The sequence below is a fragment of the Lichenostomus cassidix genome, chromosome 5 (genome assembly GCF_008360975.1).
Source record: "Lichenostomus cassidix isolate B80296 chromosome 5, HeHo_3.0, whole genome shotgun sequence".
Classification (NCBI taxonomy): Eukaryota; Metazoa; Chordata; class Aves; order Passeriformes; family Meliphagidae; genus Lichenostomus; species Lichenostomus cassidix.
The window spans coordinates 63,755,336-63,773,297 of record NC_139486.1 but is presented as its reverse complement, the minus strand read 5'-3'; the positions used below and the strand labels follow the sequence as shown (position 1 = coordinate 63,773,297).

At 50.0% G+C, this 17,962-nt stretch overlaps 1 protein-coding gene across 2 annotated transcripts in view; it reads left to right on the top strand.

The window, feature by feature from the left end:
* The window catches only part of KDM2A (lysine demethylase 2A), a 33,775-nt gene that overhangs the window by 2,512 nt on the left and 13,301 nt on the right, over window positions 1–17,962 (top strand). For both annotated transcript variants that reach the window (XM_085063746.1, XM_085063747.1), the window contains 9 exons: window positions 12,275–12,413; window positions 13,021–13,099; window positions 14,291–14,337; window positions 14,458–14,636; window positions 15,382–15,488; window positions 15,815–15,908; window positions 16,390–16,543; window positions 17,254–17,369; window positions 17,484–17,610. In XM_085063746.1, coding sequence (XP_084919872.1) covers window positions 12,275–12,413; window positions 13,021–13,099; window positions 14,291–14,337; window positions 14,458–14,636; window positions 15,382–15,488; window positions 15,815–15,908; window positions 16,390–16,543; window positions 17,254–17,369; window positions 17,484–17,610 — 1,042 coding nt within the window. The remainder of the gene's footprint in view (window positions 1–12,274; window positions 12,414–13,020; window positions 13,100–14,290; window positions 14,338–14,457; window positions 14,637–15,381; window positions 15,489–15,814; window positions 15,909–16,389; window positions 16,544–17,253; window positions 17,370–17,483; window positions 17,611–17,962) is intronic.

Genomic DNA, 17,962 nt, shown 5'->3' with positions numbered 1-17,962 from the left:
TACCCTTACCTTCAAGGTGCTGCCCATAAAGGTAAATCCTTATCCTTTAATTCTCTGGAATCATTTGGTGTGAGACTGTGTGGTTCTTGGCATTAAGCTTTGCCCTTAAGACGAGCAACTCTTGGTGCTGGGGAGTTCCCAAGTGCTTTGGTGGACGTTTTAATTTGGCATCAGCAGCAGTCCCATCTCGTCCCTCATGCTGACACATTTATTCCCCCAGCTGTGCAGTATGCAGCTGAAGGTGTTGGTTTGACTGGGGAGTGACCAAGAACTAACCCAAAACATCTGGATAAAGACACAGCAGGTGAAGGGGGCTATCAGCCAGGAACTTGTCAGTTTAAAAATCTCTCAAATAAAAATGAGGAGGAGTTGGTGTCCTGGTACAGGTGGGCTGGACTCCAGCAGAATGTGCTAAGCTGGATAAATGCCTGATGAGCTCCATGCTTAAGGGGTTTGGGAAGGCATATGGGCAGCAGGATGAGGCTCACCTGGACTTGTGTGGCCTCGTGTGCGTGTTGTCTGTGCTGGCCTGAGGCCCAGAGGAGGAGGCATGACCCCTGTGGGGTGGGTGAGGTTTAACTCCTACCTGCTGCCATGCTGCTTTTCCTGGAAACTTCCAGCTCATTATGTGTTCCTGCTGTGTCAGTGATGCTTCCTCAGTGAAGGACTCTTAAATTATTTTTCTTCTGTAAAGCATTATTTGACTTACTGGAATATCCCATGTATGCCTTGGACTTGGGATCTGGTTTTAGTAGATGTAAATGAAAAGTTCCAAGTAGGGCAGCAGGGAGTTGGTGGTATAGTGTGCTCCTGCTGCTGTCAGCTGTGTTTCTGGTGTGTGGCTGGGGTTCAACTAGCAAAAAAATTAATGGATTTAAAAAAAATAATCCAAGTGTGATATTAGTTCTACCAGCCAAACAGCCTGGACCAGAATAGTTTATGGTGGTGAAGGAGCTGAATTAATTGTGTGGTTTGATGGTACCATCTGAGATGGCAGAAGTTTGTTCTCTGGTGTGTCAGGTAATTACACTGACAGCATCTTTTTCCTGACTGGTTTCTATTGGGATGTAGAGGAAATTTTGAGTGTTCTGTGTTATTTTATTTGTTTTGCAGTAATGCTGCCTTCCTCTGGTTCAACAAAAATCTGGTATGCGTCTATATTCTGAATGAATTTGTTACTGTTGGTGAAAGATCTGAGTTTGGAGAAGTCCACCTCAGCTTCAGGTGTAGTCACACTCCTGCAGGAATTCTCTGCCGGATTACACATCCCTTTGTGGCACAATGACACTTAAAATAGGTGGCTTACACTGCTCAAACTGTACTTACTTCCTAGTTCAGGCTCCGCATCCATGACTCCCAGGGTAATACAGGCCTGGGTGAGTTGCTCTGGACTCAGGGATATCACTGGGAGGATGTCTTGCACCTATCCAAGACAATCTGTGGGAGAAGCTGTGTCCTGGTGAGCTCTGGGAGGCTCACACAGGCAGTGGGTAATGCTAGGTGAGCGTGGAGAGAGCACAGAGGAGCAAGTTACAGGATATCCATATTCCTCACCCAGAGACTCAGCACTGGGAGCAGTGGAGATGGGACTTGCAGGCACTGTGGAGTAGTTTCTTGCTAATTCTATGTGAATGGTGTTCTGCCCAGCTCCCTAATGAGGCAGTGCTTGGTGCCAGCATTTCAAGCTGGAGTTTCGTGTTTTGCAGGCCCTTAACTGAGGAACTGAAATGCTCTATTGTGTCCTGAACCTGAGTGACAGTCCAGCCCTGGCACTAACAATGCCACGGTCCCTCTCTGAGACTTGGAAGTCTTTGCTGGCTGTCACTGGGTGGTTGCACCCAGCCCCTGTCACACCATGCTGTTGGGCTCCCCGCGAGGAGTCTGGACTCAAAGGCTCTGGAGAAAAAGATCCATCAGCCTGGTGCTCATAGAGGCTGCCTGCCCTTCTGCAGGGGAGCCATGGCGTATTCCTGGGTGCTGGGTGCTGGAAGTGTGGGGAAATCTCACCTTCTGCCTGCTCCAGGGCTCATTTTGGCAGGCCTGTGCTGTGAACTGAGACTAGCAAGGCCCTGTGAATTGCAAGCTGGGATTAGCACATTACCAGAGTGCTGCCGTGTGCTTGCAGTGACAGTGTTCAGGGTGAGAAATGAAGGGCAGCAGCGCTGGATCACTTCTGAATGGCTTGGGAGCACAACAGAGGAGTGCCATTACCCAAAGGACAAACCCTGCCCATCACAGTCTTCCCATCAGTCTGGATCTCAGGGTGTGGTTCCCAGTTAGAATTGCTGGGGTGGCAGAGCTGGTTGAAGAAGTTTTCTCCCTCAGTTAGTGCCTCGGGAGCTGATGGCCCTGAGGTGAACGTTGCCTCAGGGAATTGTGGCTCATGCCCTGGATGGAGGTAGGCAGGGGGAAGACATCTAATCCCAGTTGTTGTCTGTGCTGGGGTAGTGAGCAAACCTGATGGGGCTGGAAGTCTGAGATGGGGAGACAGGGTGGGGTAGGAACCTCTTCAACTGGCTCTGCTGCTGGAGAGAGCCCAAGGAGGAGCCTCACCCTCCCTGGGGGCCATGGGTGCTCTGTGGGCTGAGCCACAGCTCCTGCTGGAGGTGTTGGGATGCTGGCCATGAGTGACCATCCCTGGCTGGGTGCAGTGTCACTCTTTACTTTGGCTGTGGGAGGTGGTTGTGACACCCATGAGGGGAAATGGGCTTGAAGAGGAGGAGACCTACCTGCTGCTCAGTGCTGTGAGTGCTGGAGAATTTGGGAGGTGAGAGGGGAACTGGGAGTGAAGTGCTCTGTCATATGGCTTGAGGCAGTCTGTGTCCTGCCTTAGCACTGCCCTGTCAGATCCCTGTGTGAAATTTGAGAGGAAGCTCTGCCTGTCCCTACCAGCCAGAAGCTGAGGCCTCTCCTGTAAACAGCAGTTACCAAACCTGCCCTTACATGTCAGTGTCCATGCTATCCCCTGGGAGAGTTCAGATGGGCTGTGCAGCATGTGGAGCCATCAGCTGAGGGATGAAGCCTAAGGAGTATGCAGGACAAGATTTCTCTTTCAGCACTGCATGTTATGGAGTGATACCATCTCAGCCCATGCCTGAGGAATGGCACTGCTGGTTCTGGCCAGTGCCTGGAGTCACAGCAGCTGGAATCTTCTGGTTTCCAACTTGTTTGTATCCTTTCTGCAGGATGGGGTGATGTCAGTGTAGGACACCAGCCATGGGGTCAGGAAGGCCCACACATGTTCACAGGACACTTGTGACAAAGTTATCCTCACAGAATAGTGATAGATTGAGGCATAAATGGCCTCAAAGCTGAGAGGGAGGTCAGGCAGAGCAGGCTGTAGGCTGCTTATATCAGGTAAGATAGGAATGAGGAGGATGCAGCTTCTTGCCTTCCCTGCATTGATCCATCATGAGTGTTTCACGCTATCCCAACAGTGGGATTAAAAGACCAGTCCTGTCAGGTTAAGCCCAACTTCTTGTTTGTCCTGTAAAGCTGCTCACTGCCAAGTATGATCTTTTTGGTTGCTGGTGTTTGTCACCCCCCGATGTTGGTGTGCTTGACAGAGGCCAGTCCTGCTGGATAATGGCTTTTCCAGGGCTGTTGCCACTGATTTGGGACTCGTATGTGTGCTGGGGTGACCCTACCTGTGTTGCTCCCACAGACATTGACGCGTGGGATGAGCCACATGCACTGGGTGAAAATTCAAGTGGTTTTACATCACTTGCTCCCCTTTCCCCACGTTTGAAATGTGACACTAGCAATTCCTGTCAAGCCAAGCTCCTTCCCAGAGTTCCTCCGTGCCCTGTGTGAAACCTGGCCTGGTCAAATGTCCCTGGTCTGCTGGACACACCTCAGCTGCCCAGTCCAGACAGGACCCAGGCAAGGGGGATAATTAATCTCTCCTACATGCCTCAAACTGGAGACACTACAAATGAGTCATTCCAAATGACCCAGGTGTAATAATTGAGCTCTAAATAATTCAGGGACTGTTCAGATTTGGTCTGGGCAGGGCTTTGGTGGAAGCTAGCAGCAACTGAATGGTATTCTTGGAAAGCTTTAGAAATCCCTGTGAGCATTTAGATCCTGCCAGATGCATGACTGTGCTGGTCCCTGGGAGAATACGTCCCTGAAACCAAGCAGATGCTGTTCCCTGTCAGCAGAGAGGGATGCAGGAGGTAAATATCTGCTGGATTCTTACTGTCCTAAGCCTGGCTGTGCCCTGAGTGTGTCCTGGAAGCTGCAGTGCTGACTAAGCAAGGAGCCAAACACCACAGGAGCACTTCAAGTTACCTGTGAGTTACCAGACAATCTCTGCAGGCTGCATTTATGTTCCTATAATTATCAGGAGTAGGTTTTCCCAGGGTTATTCCAGCTAGAGGGGACACTGGCAAGTCAGGAGAGCAGTCCCTGTGCCCGCAGTGCCTTCCTTTTTGGGAACCACCCAGACAGGGATTTACAGGTCACTAGGTGGGTTTGGGAGAGAAATGGTACATGGGGAAGTGGTGATATGCTCAGAAGGTGGAGGAACAAGGTGCTGCCCTAATCCTGTCCTCTGAAAATGTACAAGGGAAAGCAATTCCCTTCAGGATGAGATGTCTGGTGCCACTGCTGAGGGAAGAGTGTTGCTGATTCCAGATGAGAAAATGATGGCTGAGCCTTTTGGGAGCTGTGAGGAACTTCGGTGGTTTTCTTCCCTTTCCACGGTGGCCTGAACTGCCTGTAATGCTGATCCTCCTTATTAACCTCCTTTCCCAGTTCTTGGAAGCCAGGTGGGAGTATTCATAGCTGGCTGTGGGTGTTGCTTTCTAGCATTTGAAGTGGTTCAGGTAAACCTGGTGACAAAGTGTAGGCTGTGAGTCTGTGCTGGGGGGAGAGGAGATGGATCTGTTGGACAGGGATTCTGTCCTGTTCCTTTGTCCATGCTTGTGCATCTCTGTTGCTGTAGCAACAGGACTGGGAGTAAACAGCATGAGCTGGCTGGCCAGGGATTCTGAATCCCTCTGGAAGTTCCAGGAACTTGAACCAGAGAATTTTTTGGGCTGAGATCTGCTCAGAGTTGCAGGGTAGTGGATTTTCCATGTTTTAGCCATTGCTCTCTGCACTAAAGTTTTAATAAAGCTGCCCCCACACACCCTTTTAGGTCAAGGAAGAGGCTCTGGGGAGCCTTGTTTGTGCTGGTCCTAAAGGTTGGGAGCTGAATGAACAATCCTGTTGTGTTTTATCCAGTCCTGACAGAGTTTGGGAGAAAATACCACTTGAGAAAAGCCCCCATAGTTCTTCCATGTACCCCTGGCTCCTGGGAGCTGTCATCTTGGTATCGAGCTGAGGCAGCTGGAAGTGGAAGGGAGAGAGCTGGCAGTGCATGCTCCTTTAAGGTCAGGCTGTCCTAATGTCTTTAATTTGCTGTGCATAAATATTTCCATGTGTCACTGAGCCCCTTTGCCCCATTTGGAGTAAGGAAGGGATGAGTGCTGGGCTGCTTATGGAGCAGAGGGGGAGGGAATGTGTGCAGGGATGGTGTAACAGCACAGAGTCCAGAGGAAATATCCTTCCTAGTAGCTGGATTCCCACATTGTCCATATTCTTCCCAGTGGCCCTGGGTTGTTTTCCCTCTCCCTGAGCATCCTCAACCCTGTAGCCGCCACAGCAGCCAGCCTGCTGCTGTTCCCTTTAAAAAACAGTGTCAACTGAGCAGGAATTGCAGTACAAATCTCAAAGCTTCCTGTGTTTTTGTTATGCCAGTACTCCTGTGGTCCAGCCTCACTCAGGCTGTGTGATGGGGCAAAATTGGCAACAGGTTTCTGCAGAGATGGCTTGGGACACTGGGAGATTTGGAGGGTGAGCTCTAACTTGATGAAAAAGTCCAAGCTAATCCTCTGATCCCTCACTGTTCTGAAGACAGAGGTGCTCTGCCTGTCCCAGCAAGGAGTGAAATCACTCAGGGCTGACCTGCTACTGCTGCATCAGCTGCATCTCTGAATGCTTGTCACTCAGTCTGTCCCTTGTCCTGCGTCTCTGCCTCCAGGTCTGTGTGGGCTCAGTAGTGGGAATATGGATTAAATGTATATGATTTTCAAGCCAGCCTTTTTTAGAGAAGTTTGGTCTCTTTTGCTCCATTTTGGGGAGATTCCGGCACAAAGCAAAAGTAGGAGCAGAGCTGGTAGTGCTTATTTACCTGACTCCATAGGGCATGTGCTGAGGACACCTGCCAGGAAAAGGGCTTCACTCAGGGTTTTTTCCTTGGATTTCTTCTGTTTTGGAAGGGGTTGGGATGTCATTCAAGGGATTTTCTTGGTCTGGTCCAGGAATGAGAAGGCTGAATGTGAGAGGATGGATTTTAACACTCAGAGTGTCATTGCTCAGCCTTGAAAGGGTGTGGAGGGTTTGATGGTCCTTCAAGAGTTTCTCCAGGCTTTCATGGAATCCAGGCAGAATTTTTCCAGGTGCCATGGCTGGTGGTGGGAATGGGCAGTCTGGGTGTTAGCAGTGCCATCAAAGCCCGTTGGGACAGAGGCTGCAGGTGAATGGAGTGAGGAGCCGTATCCTTTCATAGGAGTAGCGCTTCCTTTTTGGGACTCTTGCCAGAGCTGCTCATCTGTGATCTGATCTAGCATGTTCCTCTGCCTCATGGTTTTGCTGCTGTGGCTGGTCAGTGTGTGGTTTGGGAGCAACTGCTGGAGCTCTCCTTGCACCCATCTGTGCTCCCTCCCCATCTGCCTCACTCCAATTCCCCAATTACTCCTCGTGTATATTCAATTTTATAACCCAAAAGTGCAAACTGAAGTGTTCTCCCTGGTCATTCTGAAATGCTGCCAGCCTTGCTTGTGATAGGAATCCCTCCTGGAGCTGGGAAGCCTGGAAGGGCTCCAGTTTTGTGTAGATCCTATTTGCTTCTCAGCCTGGTACTTTTGAGTCTTTGTCCAGGGATGTGCCACCTGAGAGAGCCCATTCTGCTCTCCTAGTTTTGAGAGAGATGGGAGATGGGGAGGGGTATTGAACCTGAGTTAAGCTTGGTGGTTCTTGTCCTGGATCTCTTGGGGATTGTGCCTGTTCTTCAGATCCTAATTGGTGCCTCATTCTATTTGGGGGAGCAGGGAGTGCAGGATTGAAGGTGGAAGAGGCAGAGAGGGCAGGAACCTGCTCCCTCTGTGCTGTGTTTGTGCTCCAGACCTTAGAGCCCAGCCCAGGAGCTGAAGTGGGAGGTGCGGGCTTGGAGAGGAGGGGGATATAGAAAGGAAAAGCTCTCGTGCTTAAGATAAGCAGTGACCTGGCAGGCTGCTGATTGGGTGTCATAATCTTGATGCCTTGGTTCTTCACACTTTTATCTGGAAACACTGGCAAGGGAGGCTCTACCCTGCATAACCCATTCTGGCATTGGCACCTGCCGTGCCCCAAGTCTGTCTGATCACAGCCTTGCTACTTCCCTGTTTGTCCATCCTCCTTCCGGGCTGCCATGTGCCTTCCTGGAGAAATGGAGCCCTTTCCCACTGCTGAAATTGCTGGGGATTATCAGCGCAAGGTCTCAGAGGCAGAATTCTGGACTTACCTCAGGTACTCGCTCGAAATCAGAACACCCATCAAGAGGTTTGGATGTTGCAGGTCTGGATTTATCTAGACAAGAGTCACAGTTGTTTGCCATAAAAATATGTGAGAAGTTAAATTCCTAAACTGAGGAGAGTTGAGCTGGTTGGTTTATTATCAATTTGGGTGCATTTCAGCAAAATAAACCTGCAAGAGATGGGGTAAGGCAAAGAGATGCACTGGTAAGTCACACTGTTCTGTGGATACACTGGGAGCCAGGGAGAAGTTAAAACCTGCAACAAGGGGAGTTTGAGATTGGAAATGGGGGTGAACTTGCCTGCATTCTTCCTGTCAAAGGAATAACGGAGGGTTGTGGGAGGCTTCACACAGGCAAGCTGCTCTGGAAAGACAACAGGCACAAGGAGAGGAAAAGCGAGGGGTGCTGTGGTCTCCTGAAGGGGAAGGAGCTGTGGCATAGCAGAAAGAGGTTCCTGACAACTGGGAGATGGAGCTGAGGGAGGGGATGGCAGCAGACAGGACAGGAAGTTACAAAAATACTGTGGTGTGTGTTGGTTTCACTCTCTAAACACATGAGGCTCTTTCAGCGAAAGGACAGCTTGTTCTTTTTTTCAAATGTGACCTTGTACTTGTTCTTCCCTCAAAAAAAAACTCACAGGAGAGGAGTTTTCTGGCTCTCTTCAGCTGGCTGTCAGCTCCTTTGCTGTTTAGAGGGAGCTGTGCTCCATGTAGGTAGTGCTTGCTGATGGAGAGAGGTTTCTAAGGAGGGGTTTTGAAGCGTTCCACTGTGGAACTGCATGAGGCACTTTCCCTGGAATCCTTGGACTAAGGTGACTGCAAGTGAAAGGATCAGAACAGAAGGGACAGCTGTTAGCAGGATTAATATTCATGCTTCCTATTTCCTCCATTAATTGAATGGTACCCAGGAGGGTCAGAAATGAATGGTCAGGACAGCTTTCTTACGTGGGAATTGCTGGATGTCTGGTCTTGGAGGATGAATAAACTGCCTTTATCTTAACCCTGCCTGACACAGAGAGAGTGGCTTTGGATCACTTGTCAGTTCTTCCTTAGTAAAGCTCTCAGCAGGATGAAAAATGCCTAAATCCTGAGAGAAAGCTGGGAAAACAAAGTGATATTTAAATATCGCTGCTTAACACTGAGTGCTGAGGTTGTCTGACAGATAATGTAATGTGCCTGACTGTCCCTTGCTTCACTGGAGCTGAAATTCGCCCAGAACATTGTCACAGGTGGCAGTTTTGGGGACATCTGCTTTTTGGGGACATCTTCTTTCTGGACGCTGAGTGTCTCTGGCTTAAGTGGTTGATACTGGAAGGGCTCCTGATAGTGGAATCACTCCCAGGAAGAAGCAATTCTAGTCTAAGAGCTGTGAGTTGCTGATGTTCTCTGGCTAGTCTGTAGAAATGTGCTGGGAGGGGGTACTCGGCCAAACCCCATCCCTGGCACAGGCTGTGGGACAAAGATAGCAGGCTCTTCCCAGGAAGAGGTCAAACTTGGTGCTGTCAGAAGGATTTGCACAGCTCTGTGTGTGCAGTAGTGGGAAGGTGAGGTTGGCATTAGCCTGTCATGGCTTTGGAGGTGTCACCTGTAGCCGGTTATTTACCCAGGCAGCAATTCTCTGTGTGGCCAGTAAGAATCAAAGTACTTCAGAGAAGAAAGGGGGTCTTGGAGCATCCATTGAGTACATCTGTCCTCATACAGAGACCTGATTTGGGAACCTGGGGTCTGTGGTTTGTGTCACTGTGCTGTGAGGAAGCTGCAGCCTCCAGGAGGGGAAAACTCCCACAGATGCTGCCTCTCACAAAATGCATGCCTGGAAGCACAAAAGCTTTTCCTTCCTCCTGCCTGCTCTGGCGCCCTGAAATACTGTTTTTCAGCACCCTCGCAGGACAACAATGACATAAAAGCGGTGTGGCCCCGGATGGGTCCGATGGGATGGGAGCTATTTGCATTGTGCTTTTGAGTCCTCAGCCACGGCTGGGATCCCACTCTCCTCTATGCTGGGCCAATTAGGAGACCAGACTCTTCCTTGCACACAGGAACAGGCGAAGCTGATCTGCCTGGGAGCTGGAGGGGGTTTGTGGCTGATGCCTTGCCGATGACAAGAGCAATAGACTTTGGAATTTGCTCGGCTGGAGGACACAATCTCCTTCCTTCTGTGTTTTGCATCCCTGTTTCCTCATTGCAAAGGGATTCCAGTTTAGGGTGTTCCTGCCTGTTTCCTGGTGTTTGCACTTCTGTGGTGTGGCTGCCTTAATGTGGAGCGGTTTAGGTTGAATTTTCCAACCTGTTTGCTTTGGAGGCTGTGCTGTGAAGGAGATCTGGGAAAAGAGTCGGAATAGTTCCCTGATCCCACAGCACATCACCCATGGCACCAGTAGGATCCGGATCAGGCCTGACCATGTGGTCACGTTTCTGCTGAATGAGGTGCTCCACACAATCCAGAGCCTGGTTTGGTGCCACTTCCAGAAGGACAGACAATGCCTGGTCATCGTGTCTGTGGCAGGAGCTGTGTTCCAGCCTGGATCTCCTGAGGTTCATGCTCAAATGGGACTCACCTGAGTTCCAGCCCAGTGCAGTAACCCTTGCCCTAGTTGAGTGTAGCCAAGGGAGGTTTGGACATAGCCTCTTTTTGCCAGAATTTCTGTGCCAAACTTTTTCCCCCTCGTGAGGTTTTGAACCCAGCAAAGGCAGAAGAGCTGCTTTTCCCCCTAAAAGTCTGGATTAAGGGAGCCGGTCAAAAAGCACCCTGGTCCTGCAGTGAACCACTACCCACTTGATCCCAAAGCAGGTGAGATCATGGACTGCAGATTGCTCCGCTTCATGGTGCACATCCTTGATTAATGGCAGAGAGCTGCCTGCTGGGCAGACTTATCTGGGATTGGGAAAAGTGAAAAATTGGTTATGCTGGAAGGTGATTCACATCCTTGCCTGGCATAGGTGTGCCTTGAACATTCTGGTGTGGTTTAGTCCGGAATAGGATGAATTGGACTTTTCCCCAAAATGCCAGATTCTTCATGAAAAGCCGAGTGTGAGGTTGGCTCATTGTCCCTAAATCCTGCACAGGGCAGAGCACTCTCTGCTCTGTGCCCTCATTTTAAAGCTGAGCACCACACAGGGTTAAGAGATTCCATGACTTTTAAGGAATAGTGCTTTATAAGGTGGGCTGATAGTCCATTATAACACAGTCATAATATCGCTACATCTAAGCTCTGATGCATCCCCTTGGAAGAGCTAGTCTCGGTGTAAAGGCAATTGTGAGCATTTGGGAGTTCCAGTTTTTGGTGTGTGCAGCCCAGCCTTAGCAGTGTGAAATTCCAAGTGTTCCCAAGGAATAGGTCACTTCTGCTGGTGCCACCCCCATATGTCTGTGATTTTTAAATGCTTTTTCCTGCCTTTATACAAGTGTCTCTGTAAAAAACAGTAAGTAAAATGAGTTTTACCTTTGTGTTGTTAAAAATGGGGAAATCCCACTCATCTTTAGTGGGTGGTTTAAGACAAAGGACAGCAGCCCTTTTCCAGATTGTTTAATCCTCTGGGCCGTTGGACAGACCCTGGTTGCAAGATCCTTAGATCCTGAAGTGCCCCATTCAGGAGCAGCCGATTGTTCTGCCTGGCTGATGAGGTGTTTGTGCCCCTGTTGCTCAGGTTTTTGGGAAGGGGGTTTGAAAGCCGAGCACAGTCAATGAGCTGTTAACAATAGGTGATTGACTCTGTCTTGATGGCAGGGGAACTCCTTGTGCATCCATCACACTTGAAACTGGGAGTTAAAATGAAATGTTGGAGGAGGAGGTGGGGGAAAAGCCTTTTTTTTTTTTTTTTTTTTGTGTCCCTACGTGCTCTTGCACTGGTTCATCTATTAATTTGAAAAACTTATTTAAAGCAGTGCTTCTGTATGAGGGAGTCATTCCTCTTTCTCCAGTGAGGTCATCACAGCCCGTGGCTGGTTCTGGTGGTGTTGCTGGGGATGTGACACTGCCCCTCCTAACTGCAGGCAGGTGCCAGCAGCCGTGTCACCTCCTGCCCCATCCTGTCCCTAGCTGTCTGCTGGCCCAGCAGTTGGTGTGCACACTTGATAATGGGAACATCCCTAATTACGGGAAGGCAGCTTGGCTAATTCAGAGCAGGTTGCCTTTTATCTGAGGGGATGTAGGGAGCATTCCCACGCAGGGCTCTGCTCTCTGGCCAGGTGGCCAACAGCTGGGGACAGTAATTTCTTCCAGATCCAGCAGTGCCAGAAGAGAATGTCTGTCAGGAATCCCTCTACAGATGTGTTGAAGAGACCTTCTAAGAAAAGGATTCGTTCCCCACTGCTACTCTTCCCCACACAAACAAGGGATTACACCACCTTTTGTGTTCAGACACAGTCAAAAATAAAACTTGAGTCTTTTATCATTGGTGCAGCAAAATAGATACACCTGTAAAAATGGGAGACTGATTCTTTGTTCTTTGCCTCAGTTACACTGAACTCTCTTCCCTCCTCCTGTGTTTCCGCGTTGGAATTCCTTAGGAGTGATTATCTGTCTCCCATACAGCCCAATTTACACAAATCTGGATCGAGGAGGAGCAAAGTTGATGTTTCAGTGCTGTGGTTTGGGTTTAGGACAGACCTGGGCTCCCCTGGAGGACGTGTCTGAGCTGTGCTAGGTTGGAATGAGGCTCTGGTTGTTCCTCCTAGTCCATAACTTCTCCCTTCCTGGTGTTCTCTCCTCAGCGTGGCACGATGAGGCGGCGTTATGAGGATGACGGCATCTCTGACGATGAGATTGAAGGGAAGAGGACATTCGACCTCGAGGAAAAGCTGTCCACCAACAAGTTCAACTCCACTTTCGTGGTCTTCATGGAAGGCAAAGGTTTGTCTTGGAACTGTTGGTCCCAGAGAGTGTGTGTGGGAAATTTCATGCAAGCTGCTCACTCTGGAGAGCAGGGAGCCAGTCTGCAACTTGCTAGGACATGTGGCAGCCAGGAATGGGAGGGTTTGCCTGGGTCAGCACCTGTAATTGCAGCCACATGTCTACCAGATCCTTAATTCAAGGACAATGTGGGATGTCTCCCCTTCCTTTCAGCACGCACATAGCTCTATGGGATGGCTTTTCATCACACAGCCCCTCATGAGGATTTACTGGGAGGGAGGAGTGCTTCTGCAAGGCATCTCTTGCTTGGCTCTGAGCTTGCTAGGGAAGTGACCACCAAAATCCAGCCTCTTCACCTGTCAGGAGCAGCCTGTTGGAGCAAACTCCCTTCTCCTTAGGGAGCCTGTCTGAGGCTTGTCAGCAGCACATACTGCTGCTGCCTCTCAGAACTGCTGCAAAGGAGTGCCTTGACCTCGAAAGGAGTGTGTAAAAGTGAGAAGCAGGGTTGAACTAGAGATCTCCAGAGATCTTTTCTAACCTCAGTGTGTCTATAAGCCTCTGAAGGAGTTTCTCCTAAACCATCCCTCTTCTTGTCTTCCCACACCAGACTTCACAGTTGAGTACATCCAACGGGGTGGCCTGAGAGACCCGCTCATCTTCAGGAGCTCAGATGGCCTGGGGATAAAGTAAGTGCTGGGTGCACGGGGTAGTGGGTCACTGTGGCCTAGTTCCTTCATCTCTTCACACTGTGTGGGATCTGATCTTGGCTGTGCCAATCTGGTTTGACTGTGTTGTGTCCATGCTGTTCTTTATGTGCAGTGAGCAGAGAGAAATATCTTCCAGCACGATTATCGTGTTCTTCCTAGCCTGTTGGGACTGGAAATGAATTGGCTGTAGGTGATCAGAATTCCACCAAATGTCTGGAAAGTCCCAGTTGCTACTCTGATGCACTGTCTGGCTGGGTTTCTTTCCTAGTAACATAGGCATCAATTGCCAGAGAGTCAAACAATTTGTAGTATTTCTGGCATTTTCCAGAATTCCAACCTGACTTTCCAAACTTCTAAGCTCCTGTCTGCCTCTCTTGCTGCAGTACATCCACTGAGGTTTGCAGCTTTAAGTGTAAACTGGGTCAGTGTTTTTTGGGCTTGATTAATACAAAGATTAGAGAAATAAATAACCCCTCACAAGCTTTCAGAGCCACTATCTGCAGCACTGCTCCAAAGTCCCTCAGCTGGCTGTGAACGGATGGGCGACATCTCATCCACTGCAGGGTGTTCTGTACTGGGGTGAATTGGATAAGAAGCTGTGCCAGGCTCATTCTTAACTGCTGGGTGACTTGTGAAGGCAGAGATTTCATACTGGGGATTACAGTGTGGCTGAAACTGGATTTCTCCAGAGCTTTTGGGTATTTCTCTGGGTCAAGAGCTTTTCGAATGGCTGCCAGGCTGCTCTGCCTGTGACAGCAGTGTTTGTACAGAGAAGGATGCCAGTACAAACATTTGAGTGGTTCTGCTGTGTCAGTGGAATATACTGTGTGTCCTGGTCTGGCCATTACTTTGGATTGGGATAACTCACATGAGCAGCCTTTAAAATGAGAGCTGGGATTGCTTAGCTCAAGGTCTGCTGGCTCCTTTGCCAGAAGTCACCGTACAATAGCTCTGGAGATGATACACTCTATTCCCAGCTCTGCTTCCTGAGCCAGAAATTTGTCCTAGTGTTTCACCCCAGTCCTGTGCTCCCAGAGATCCAGTTCCATGACCTTCTCCAACACCAAAGCAGCACAGATAAGCAGCACATTCAGGGTGCCAATTCCTGGGTCACAGGGTGTGTAGCCAGAAGCACTTGATGGTTTTTTTAGCCAGATGTTTGTCCCACAGGATGCCGGATCCAGACTTCAGCGTGAATGATGTGCGGCTGTGTGTGGGTAAGTGTCCAGAACCACCCTGCCCTTGCTTGTGTGGTTGGGGTGTTTGAGAATCTCGCTGCTTAGAGTCCACAGTGCACAGGGACAGAGACAGATCCAGTGACGTGTCTGTCATGGCAGGGAGCCGACGGATGGTGGATGTGATGGATGTGAACACACAGCGTGACATTGAGATGTCCATGGCACAGTGGGCACGCTACTACGAAACGCCAGAGGAGGAGCGGGAGAAACTCTACAACGTCATCAGCTTGGAGTTCAGCCACACCAAACTGGAGAACCTGGTGCAGAGACCTGCTACGGTGAGCAGGGCTCTTCCTTCCACAGGGTTCTGCTTTCCCGGGAACTCTGGAGGCGAGGTGCAGCCTAGCACTGGTATGCAGGAAGAGACAGGCTGCTCGGAACACGCGTGGGCTCAGCAGTGATGTCAGTCTGGAAGCTGCTGGAGCTGGTCTCCCAGTCAGACTGTAGTGACCATGGCCAAGTCCCTGGCATGTCACTCTTCAGAGAGATTGGCTGTCAACAATTAGTGACATGGAAGTCTGAACTCTGCGCAGTGTGGCAGGGAGGGTTTCTGATGCAAAATGCTGAAATCTCTTGAGGGCAGAGGAGGCCAGGACTGGAGGTGTGCTGGAAGAGGGGCAGGAGGCTGTTTGGTGGTGGGAAAATGAGTTGAGGGAAGTGCGACGGATGGGATGAACATCCCAAACTCCCTCTGCAGTCGGCAGAGGGGAAGTGGCAGCTGTGTAGGGCCAGTCACTTCTCTCTGTTAACTGCAGAGGGAACCTTGACATCTCTGCCTCTCCTGAAGTTCAGGGACTTGAATCTCAGCCCGGGAGATGCTGTCTGGTATGTTATTTATGGAAGCCAGTGACGGCATCACAACATCTGGTTATAAGTATTTTATGTATGGGACTGTCCCAGTGACACTGGGAAAGTTGTTGGGTGTGGGGAAGGAGCAAAAAGGGATTTGCCAACCTAGGGGTAGCAAAAGGCTTTGCTGTGCCCCTTTTCTCTTTGCTCATGTCTCCCACCTCTCTGCTGTAGGTGGATTTGATTGACTGGGTTGATAACATGTGGCCCAGGCACCTGAAGGAGAGTCAGACAGAGTCTACCAATGCTATCCTGGAGATGCAGTATCCAAAGGTGCAGAAGTAAGTGACTTCCTGAGCTGTACCAGGCAGCAAACAATCTCTTGCAGGAAAACTGCTCAAGGAAGCAGCAGTTTGTACCAAGGGGAAGGTGGAGGAGCAGTCTCCTTGCTGATTTTGGTGGGTGACACTTGTAAGGCCACTGCAGTCAGTTATTTAATCCCCCTTAGCTGCGTGGAAGGTTGGGGGGGGTGGGGTGTGGCTTCTGGCACTACTCTGATCCACTGACCTGGGTTTGGGGGGACCCATTCCCTTGGAATGTGTCAAAGCTGCTCTAAAACATGGATCAGCATTCATTTTCACCTTCTCCTCCTCTTGTTTTCCACCAGATACTGCCTGATGAGTGTCAAGGGCTGCTACACAGATTTCCACGTGGACTTTGGTGGCACTTCTGTGTGGTACCACATCCATCGAGGGGGAAAGGTAGGACAGTCCCTTTTGGGACAGCCGCAAGTGCTTTAGGAGAGTGGCTGTTGGTCTGTTCTCCTGTCAGTCTTTGAGGATGCATTTCCAGCAAACTGAAGTTTTTCCACCCTAAACTTGTTTGTATTGCATGGAGCCAGACTGGTGCCAATCCCTAGTTCAGGTGTAGCTCTAACATGGGAAATCTAACTCTGGTAAATCTCCTTGTCACTCCGGTGGCTTTCCGGGGCTCTGTATCTCTTGGCACTGCTGTAAATCATACCTTAAAAAGCATCCCAAGTTCAGGCTACCTGTGGCACTCAGTGTGTCGGACTGGGAAAAACCTTGCTTCTCCTCTCAAGAGGGGCAGGTGTCCAAGTCATTTTTCTGGGAAGTTGTCAGGGAGTGGGGAGAGAAAGAAAGTCAGATATTTGGAAGAAGCAGAGTAGCCCATAGCTGTTAATTATGTGATGACTTACATGTGTGTTGTCTTTATTTGCAGATCTTCTGGCTGATCCCTCCCACACCCCAGAACCTGGAGCTCTATGAAAACTGGCTTCTCTCAGGGAAGCAGGGAGACATTTTCCTTGGGGACAGAGTGTCAGAGTGCCAGCGCATCGAGCTCAAGCAGGGCTACACATTTGTCATCCCCTCAGGTACCCCAGGGTGGGCAGGGGCATCCTGGCCTTGGCCAGGGTTGTGGCAACACTGAAACTCCTGGGACACAGGCAGGATTTAGGTACCTCTTGAGTCACTGGGAGAGGGAGATGTGATGTGGCCCTATCCTCTTGCTTGCCACCTCCCAAAAGTTGTGCAGTCTCAAAACATCCCTGTCATGGCGTTGTGGATCCAGCCCAAGTGTTAGGAAAGCTGTGGCTGGCTCACATCACATTTGATTAATTATTAAAAGAGGCTTTCCCAGATCCTGTCATGTTGACACATGGAGCAGTGTAGGTTGAGGACAGGCTGGCCCAAGGCAACTCCCCAGCTTGCTGGGTGTCTCATGACATCACTGCAGAGCTGTGTCTTACAGCAGGACCAGAAAACACCAGGGATTGCACAACTCACTCATTTGGGTCCTGTTATCACAACTGGCACCTCTATTGAACAGAGTGGCTTTGCCTAAAGGAAACCCGTGCTGGAATTCCCCAGATGTTGGACTTGGCTGGATTGCTTAGCCTTGCAGATAAGAGCTGGAACTTGAGTTATTTTGAAAGTGTTTTGAGTGTTGGAACGGACTGTGGAAGACTGTTTCCCTTGTTGCTAGGCCCAACACAATTAGGAAACAATCTAGGATGACACTAGGGTGACAAAGGTGTTAGAAGGTGGATCAGAAGGATTCTTCCAACTCTGCTTTCTCCCCAAGGTTGGATCCATGCTGTGTACACTCCCATGGACACGCTGGTTTTTGGGGGCAACTTCTTACACAGCTTCAACATCCCTATGCAGCTCCGGATCTACAGCATCGAGGACCGCACGCGGGTATGGACCTGTGGGAGATCCATGCTGGACACTGGGCCAGACCTGATGTGGCATCTGTCCTCTGAGTGCAGCAGTGATGACAGATCCTGACAGATCTTTTTGCCTGTTCTGCAGGTCCCAAACAAGTTTCGTTATCCCTTCTATTACGAGATGTGTTGGTATGTGCTGGAGCGCTATGTGTACTGCATCACCAGCCGTTCCCACCTGACCAAGGACTTCCAGAAGGAATCCCTCAGCATGGGTAAGTCCAGCTTTTTTTCCTTCTTCACCCATACCAAACTGGCTTCCTACACTGTCCTGCTGGGGCACTGGCTCAGCAGCGTTGCAGGCAGGGGAGAGCTGGGTGGGTTTTTTGAACATGAAGTCACAAACAGCCAGACTTCTGTTTCCTCCTCTGGCCCTGTGCCAGGCCAGGTTCCTCACAGCTGTGAAACCAGCACACCACCAGTTCAAAGCCTTGCATAGAAGAGGTTGGGGGAAGTTGAGTTACCATCACTGTGCTTTGGGCAGGAATTCTCTCTGGCTGGCCAAGGCCTTCTGCACACAGGGTTTTAAAGGCTGACAAAGTTACTTGAGAGGGCTCAGTGACCTCA